The sequence below is a fragment of the Pygoscelis adeliae genome, unplaced genomic scaffold (genome assembly GCF_000699105.1).
Source record: "Pygoscelis adeliae isolate BGI_AS28 unplaced genomic scaffold, ASM69910v1 Scaffold130, whole genome shotgun sequence".
NCBI classification, from domain to species: domain Eukaryota; kingdom Metazoa; phylum Chordata; class Aves; order Sphenisciformes; family Spheniscidae; genus Pygoscelis; species Pygoscelis adeliae.
In genome coordinates, this window is record NW_008824031.1 from 5110753 (window position 1) to 5118960 (window position 8208).

At 43.1% G+C, this 8208-nt stretch overlaps 1 protein-coding gene across 1 annotated transcript in view; it reads right to left on the minus strand.

Annotated features, from left to right (window-relative positions):
* HHIPL1 (HHIP-like 1) overlaps positions 1 to 6891 on the minus strand; it is a 16409-nt gene extending 9518 nt beyond the window's left edge. Inside the window, exons 1-5 of the mRNA XM_009328545.1 lie at positions 6847 to 6891; positions 5608 to 6254; positions 3159 to 3302; positions 2237 to 2565; positions 199 to 325 (exon numbers count right to left, since the gene is read on the minus strand). Coding sequence (XP_009326820.1) covers positions 199 to 325; positions 2237 to 2565; positions 3159 to 3302; positions 5608 to 6254; positions 6847 to 6891 — 1292 coding nt within the window. The remainder of the gene's footprint in view (positions 1 to 198; positions 326 to 2236; positions 2566 to 3158; positions 3303 to 5607; positions 6255 to 6846) is intronic.
* Between the last annotated feature and the right edge of the window lie 1317 nt (positions 6892 to 8208).

Sequence of the window (8208 nt, forward strand, 5' to 3'; positions counted from 1 at the left end):
CATGGTATAAAGATTATATAAAACATGCCACGTGAGCCCTCTGTAATGAGCAGTCAGGCTTTGCCCAGTGCTTCCAACCAGCAAGTAGCAGCATGTCCTCAGTGGTTAGACTGCAGGAGCACTTGCAGGCAGGCGTAGTATTGCTGGAGGGCTTTCGCTGGGGGTACAGCTTAGTGAGTATCTGAAGTATTTACTTACCCACTCATAAAATCACCAAATATGTACAGGCCATTCAAGTTTGGAGACTCGCAACCCCGATAGACATAACCTCCCGTAACAGATTTCCCCATTTTGTGTGGATACGCGTAAATTGGAAGCACATCATCTGTAGAGAAGGAAAGATCTGTGACTTGCTTTGTTTTACACATGATGCAGAATAGCTGTTTATCTCGATAGTTCTGAGACTAGCACGATACAGTCAGGTTCATTTGAGCATCTTCTAACTAAATGAACTGCTGATGGAGTCATTTTTAGTTCGATTTTCACCTTTTCAGAACCATGTTCGATAGCCCTGTCTAGCTGGCTGTGCTAACCAAGGACAAGCTAGCTCAGAGAGACCAGTCAGTGTTTCACTTGCAGTATAAACTGAATCCCTGATAAGCCTGAGTGCTCTCTGTCACCCAGACACCTCACCGTTCTCCTGAGCCCTTCTCCTCCCGCTACAACCCAGCTCTGTCAGTGCCGCTTCTGGCCCACTTCTACACAGCCTGGCTGGTTTTGCAGGTTACTCATAGAGTCACTGCACCCATGCAGGAGATTTTTGCTCAATGCAGCTTTGTTTCGGTGGTGAAAGGGAAAAAAGAGACGGGTAACTCCAGACTGCAAGCACTCATGAAAAGATATGCCAGATGTCAGCGTGAATAGCTTCTGTTTCTCTGAGGCAGGGGAGCTTAACCCGAAAAGGGCCATCAAATATTTATGGTATGGCACAGGCAAGATGTAGTTCTGGCACATTAATTGTAAAATGCAAGTTAAAACACAAGACAGAAGCAAAACAGAGAGAAATGTCCTGATTTTGAGGGTCTCCATTGGATGCTTCCTCCCCTTTCTTTTGAAACTCTTGGGTTACAGGTTACAGGTATCTATCTCTTCATGGTACCCACCCCTCCTCTTCCTCACAGCCTTTCTCCCTGCCCATGTAGCAGATGCCTCAAGTAGCAAAGCCAGCAGCTCCACCAGTGGGGAACTTGCACCAAGAGCATTTCATCTAAAGCAGGTGTTTTCTACACTTCAGCTGCACTTACCATTTTAAAGGGGCTGTGACATTTCACTGTTCTAACAAAAGGGTCTCTAAAGGCATCAGAAATTGTTCCAAATCCCTGGAGACCTCAGTAAAGTGCTTGCCATGAACACTCATGCAGGCGCTGTCAGGCAGGAGAGCACTAAACAGGCTCTCTGACAACTGCTTCAGCAAAGGGAGTGCAAAAAACCTGCTCCTGCTCTCAAGTTTTTATAAAAAACACTTAATCACTACCACTGTACTTGTAGCTTAGTTAATAAAAGTAAGGAAGTTGAAACACCACCACATAGCATATAGAAGAGGAAAAAAATCAGAATCTCAGCTAGTACAAATCAGTGCCAGCCCACTGCCCCCCTGGATCTCTGGGGAGATGTGGTCCACATCAGACCTTGCAACACAATACACTCTGACTTCACATGTGCACCAGAATTTAGCCAGCCAGCAAATACCCTGAATCCAGGTTTGAAAAGTAAAAAAAAAAATTAAAAAATTAAGCTTTTCCTTTTTTGCATAGCTAAAAGAAATAAAACCACACTGTACATTCAGTTACCGGCAAAACAGGCAGTCTGCGTACCGGTTGGCCAGCTAACACAGTATGTTTCCTTCTTTTTTTAAAATAAGGACACTACTTCTGAGTTATGGAGAAAAATACAATTGCTCCATTTTCTTCTCGCTTCTGCAGGAAAGCTTATTTTATGTGGAAAAGAAGAAACTGTCCCCCAAATCACAGAATCACCAGGCAATTTGCCTAACAACACCTAGAAAAACAACAGCTAGCGCATTTCATTTTCCTTCTAACTCAAAAATGGTAACACTTGGACTTTCAATATTTATTCCCAAGTCAGTTCCCTTCTAGACTGAGACTGCATAGATTTACATCTCAGAAATATGTGTTTTCCACCAAGCAACCAGGCTTTGAAGGCTGGAATTAAAAATGACGACACAGAAAACTGCACGGTGTGAGACATAGATAATTTACAGAGAACAGCTATTTACCCATTGAAGAATTGGCGCAAAGTTTTTTATCGTAGCAGCTGAACCCTTCCCTCGCCCTCCAGCCGTAATTTTTCCCTTTCTCGACAATGTCGATTTCTTCGTATTTATTCTGCCCCACGTCTCCACAGAAGAGCCTCCCCTTCCCTTCCTTGGTGTGAGGTTCGCCCCTATCGAAAGAGCAGCGCCACATATTTCTCACTCCATACGCATAGATTTCGGGGCGAGCCTTAGGGTCGTTGAGAAATGGGTTGTCGGGAGGGATTCGGTACAGAGGCCCACGGTCGTTGTTGTTCACATCGATCCGCAGCACTTTGCCCAGCAGGGTTGATCTGTATTGGGAGAAGAAAGGAAAAAAAAAAAAAAAAGAAATAAAACTAGACCTCGGCTAAACATACCTTCTCACTCAGAGATGGGTTTTTGGAAAGTCCAGGGTTTCATTCTTTCTGGTTTGGAAAAGACAAGCCCTTAAATATCTCTGAGAAACCAACCATTTCAAGACCATTTCATTTGTCCCAGGCCACCGAACAGCCTTCAGGTGGCACTGACTTCCCAGGACCCACTGCCCCATGGACGCACGCTCATGGCTTGGGGCTGCCGTAGGGATCGGTCCACTCTTCCCGTTTCACGGACCCCCCCTCCACTTGCAGAAACCTGGGCTCTGAGCAGACAACTGGAAGGATCAGCGATTTATTGCTGCTCACAGGGAAAAAAACACACACCTCGATAACCTCCCCTAAGGAAACCGGAGTTACACGGGAGGTCTATATGCCCATGTGTGTGCACAAGCATCAGCGCACGCATTAGGTAAAAAGTAAACCCGAGACAGAAAATCCCCCCCCGATATACCTCCCCCAGTTTCTCTTCTCAACCCAAGGGTGACAGGAGGGACACACGGCGCACACAAGGTTTTAGGGGCTCTCACTTGTTCTGGGCGTTTCCAAAGGTCCCAAAAGGATCCCCAGCCATGCCTCCGTCTCCAGTAAAAATATAGAGATACCCATCATCTCCAAAGAGCAGCTCTCCTCCGTTATGGTTAGAAGCAGGTTCTTCTATTTCCAGGATTATCCTAACCGAAAACAGGGAGGAGGCATCACCTACTGCACAAGCCCTAAGCAAAGGGCAGAGCAATGTCACTCCAATGTTGCCCTTGACACACGGAAACGGCTACAGATCAGTTTTGATGCAAATTCCTCCATATCCACGTTACTGAATTTTACTTGGGCGTAACTTGAGTTTCTAACTTAAATAATTCCAACATATTTTCCAGATTACAGAAACACCAAATTGTGTAATAAGGAAAATCTGGGAAATCACATGACAGAATATACTTTTAATTAATTATACTTTTCCTCTGATTTTCCTTCCTCCTTGTTAAACTTCTTTTTTTTTTCTTTTTTTTTTTTAAAGAAAAGGCATCTCAGCTTAAATCCGATTGTAAACTGCAAGAGAAAGGACTCGTAGTCCATCTGTGGATCTGTACAGCATTTGGCACAATCCTGACAGGCGCTTTCAAGGTGAACCTAAAACTTTTCAGACATTAAGTAATAGTTAAATTCTTAAAGAGAGAAGAATCCTTAAACAATAATTACATACACAGGATTTTATGAGCTTAAAGAGTGGTTAAAAGCAGCCCCACCAACAAATTAACATTTTGACAAAGGTTATTCAAAGCAGAACCAACAACCTTTACCTTCATTTTAAAACCTAATTCTTTCTTACTTTTATCTGTTTATTTTATGCACCTGGCATCCCTTTCGTAGTAAGAAAAGGGTGAAATATATAAAAGTATAACTTTATAGAAAGGTAAAGCCACAAATACATGCAGTGGAGGTTCCCAGGTTTAATAACTGAAGCTTATTTTACCCCAGCTTCTAAAAAAGTCCAGATTTCATGCTGACAGTGCCTCTTAGTAGCAGCAAAAACAAATTATAATAATCACTTATACCACCTCGGTTTTAGCGAGTTTTTTTCCCTTCTGAAAGTACTGATAGTTTGTGATCAGATTGTAAATTGTGGGAAGGAACCCAACTATGTAATTATTCTGTCACCTGCTGCTAAACATCACCACTTCTGAGCTAAGGTAACTGCGCACGAACGCACAGACTCCAGCCGGCAGCAGGAGCGAGGGAGGATCCTGTATGGACACAAAGGTGAATCTTCCTCAACCTCCCAAAGAAGACGGAAGAAAACAAAACACATTGAGCAAAAATCTGCAGGCAAACAGACATACGCCTTCCTGCTAAGGCAATGCACACCACGTGTCGGCCGAAGCTGCCTCTTGGGCAGCCTCTCGGGATGAAGTCAGTGGGAGCCATGCCTACACAAGCACAACAGGACCACAATTTTGTTTTCTTAAGCTTTCGCCGTACTAACCATCAGCTAAATAAGCACAGAAAATGTTACGAACGTAGAGCCTGAGGATTTTTAAACAAGACAGCTCATGGGCCTTGACATCTGCAGGTTTAAGCTCCTGACCTGCTTTCCTGAGGACCACGTTTAAACTGCCCTTACCTGTCATCTACAGTGCTGCTTACACTGAATTGCTGTCATTGCTTTATAAACCAGCATCCCCTTTCTATCATTAGGCTACGTGCATTTTTGAGCTAGAATCATCCACTGCTGAGTATTTGGAAAGCCCTAATATAACCCACGTAACAAAGCAAAAATCTTAACATTAATAATATTTAAGGGTCTCTTAAAACAGTGGTTCTATTACATGGTTCTGCACCAGGTTATAAATCTATAGACTATCTCCACAAACAAACCTCTAATTGTCTGTACATATTAATGTGGATCAACTGCAGGATCAGACTCAAACAAATGAAATTTCCAATCAAAATGCACTCAGTCATAGCATAGTGAATTACATTTTTTTTAATATGATATTAAATTCATAATATCACAGGGTTGAGCTGTCATTCAGATAAAGAAATCCGTCTTTGGTCTGGTATCACTGAGTTTGTTTATATTGATTTTGGAAACCTCTGGCTTCATAATGAATTTCACTCATACTTTGCAGAAGTCTATTTTAAAGAGTAATAATTACAATACCAAAAAAAAACCCAACCAAAAACCAACCCCCAAAATACTAACTGTAAATCATGTTTAATCCATGTTCAGTTAAATCTTCTGACATACCAGAACTGAGAAATCTAAATGTTTTATCCCTGAGCACTCACAGTTCATCCACGGAGGAGAGGCATATTCTCTGTCTCAGTAAGCTAGACATGGACTCGGACTAACTTGCTACACACTGGAATGCAAGAACAATATTAAGGTAAATAAGTCTCATTCATTAACAGCCTTTAAAAATGCACAAGCTGCCCTCTGAGATCTTAAATACATTTGCCAGAGAAACGTGTGTACAATACCTTTCAGAACCATGGTCCAAAGCATTCATGTCAGCAGGAGAAATTCTGAACTCACTGATTCGGATTCTCTCTTCATAACGAACTTCAACTGAATAGTAGACATACACTTTACCATTAAATTTGAATTTAGGATGGAAGACAATACCTAGAAAACCTCTCTCGTCTCCTTCCCAAGGTGAGGTAAGTACGGCTTCGCTGATGTTCAGAAATGGCTTTTCAAGCCTGGATTGATCGGGGAGGTAGGTCCACACCAGGCCAACCTGCTCCGCAATGAAGAACCTGTGGGTGCCATCGTTGGCGTGCACCATCGCAACGGGATTGCGCAGCCCGTTGGCGACCTCCACAAGGCAGAGCTGGAGACAGCCCTCCGCGTTGGCGGTCACTAACCCCAGGTTTTGGTTAAGGTTCTGGTTAGACAGCAGGTGTGGAAAACAGTAGTCTGTGTCCTCCAAGGACAGGTAGTGGCAGAATTTTGCCATGTTGTTCTCCAGTGCAATTAACTCTTGGTCTGCAGAGAGATAGCGAAAAATGGAGCGGCATTTTTGCCACACTTGCAGACAATAGTCTTGGCAAAGTCCTGGTATCGTCCGCACGGGGGTGGAGGGATCCTCGGCGTCGTACAAGTGAGCTGCATATGGAGAGCATTCCTAGAGGGGGAGAGAAAAAGCCTCACGCCATTTCTTGGACCAGATTTGAAACAGCTGAGCAGCAATACTAATTGGAGAAATTTCACCTTAATTACAACATATGTTGTGGTTTATTCTGAAGATATATTAACAGAGGAAAAGATCTTAGAAAGGGGGATTATCTCAGCATTCACAGAAATTATCATCAATATTCCTGGTGAAAGCTGGCTTCCTCATGCTGTTATTCATTTATTCCAACCATAGCACTAACTCAAGAAAACCAGCAATGACACATATCTTGCTACATCACCCTAGTAGATGTACTGGGGAGAAAGAGACTTTTCTATCTTGGATGCTCTGACTTTATCTATGAAATAATGAGCAGATTCACAACAGCACAGAAGCGAAACCAAAGAGTTAGCTGAGAAGATTCAGGTCCTGCATCTCCAGGCTGAGGAGGGAATGAGAAAGGTCAGCGGGGTCAAAGCCTGCAACTTTCATACCTCATCATTGGATAATCCAGACATGCACCTCAAACATAGATGTGATTTACAGGTTGGAAGGAGCGGGAACAGAAAGTGTAGGAGGAGAGGAGGACACCCATCCTTCGTACCGCGCCGTGCACCCAGCCCTGGGATGCTATCACTGCATACACCATCCTTGCTTGTGTCCAGCTGCCTTTGCTGGTGGATCTTTGCCTACAGACATTTATATACCTGACTAGAAGAGGTGAAATGCATATCATGATCACGACACTGGTCACCAAGTTCTGCGGGGGATGCTCAGGCTACAGGATTTCAGACAGTTAGCACCAAATGGCCATAATCCAGGCAAGGTCCACTGGGAGCGGCTGCATCACAACCCTCGTTTATGGAAATCGCCTTGGAAATCTACCTAAGGACTGAATCAAGTTCACATAGTTCATTGTATTCCCCACTACGAGAACTCCGACAGGCACATTTTCCTTATGTAAAAAGCCACTGCAATCCAGTAAAACTGTCTGTAAATTACAAACTGACCAAAGTGACTCCGTTCTGCTTTGCAAGGGCTTTTCCTTGTAATAAACACACAATATTTTCCAGTTGTAATGCATCTTCCCGACAAGCATCTCTAAAGTGCTCTCCAAATAACGTAACATGACTCAGTGGAGGCTCAGTTATTTTCACAGGGCAGATAAATCACTGAGGCAAGAAAGGTAGGAAGAGGAACTATCCTTCTTGAATAAATTCTGCATTTTTTAATTCCTAGATGGCATTTCTTCCAAGCAAAACAAGCTTAGTTAAAAAAAAAAAAAATTAGGGAGCTGTTTCTAAATCTATAGGGAGCTATTTCTTAGTGCAGATTACAGCACTATTCAATAGCTGAAAAGATATAACATCTGAGATACTGAAGTATTTAAATTAGCTGCTAAGTACACACAATATTTAATTTTTATTTTATTTTCCATTACATACCATAATAAACTGAGAGACCATATAACAGATCATTAGTGCACAATAAGCTTTCCTCCTGGAATGTCAAGCCATTCATTGCAAAATGAAGGTTATTATGCCTTCAAATGAGCAGCAATTAATGTGCTAAAAAGGAGACTGCGCGTGACACAAAACACTGAAATTACACGGGCAGATTGGGTAACAGCACCCGGCTCGGTTACTCGAGGTGTGCCAGGGACAGAAAGAGCTGGAGCGTTTGCCGATGCAGTTGTTATGACTGAAAATTTGGCCTTAGAAAACAAACTGAAATGAGACAGAAAGGGAATGGGAAGGCAGGGCTGTGTGGCAGCTCAGTCCGTGTCTGCCTACGGAGGTTTCACATTCAGAGAGAGGAAGGCCACCGCTTGAGTACCGGGGTGTATCTGGTTCTCTGAAAGCCTCCTTCAGAGCAAGCAGTGATCTTAGGCATTATCAAGCAATGTCCTGGCTTCAGCATCAGAATTAAGAATAGCACAGAGGTATGGTTTCCCTGCCCCTTTGCT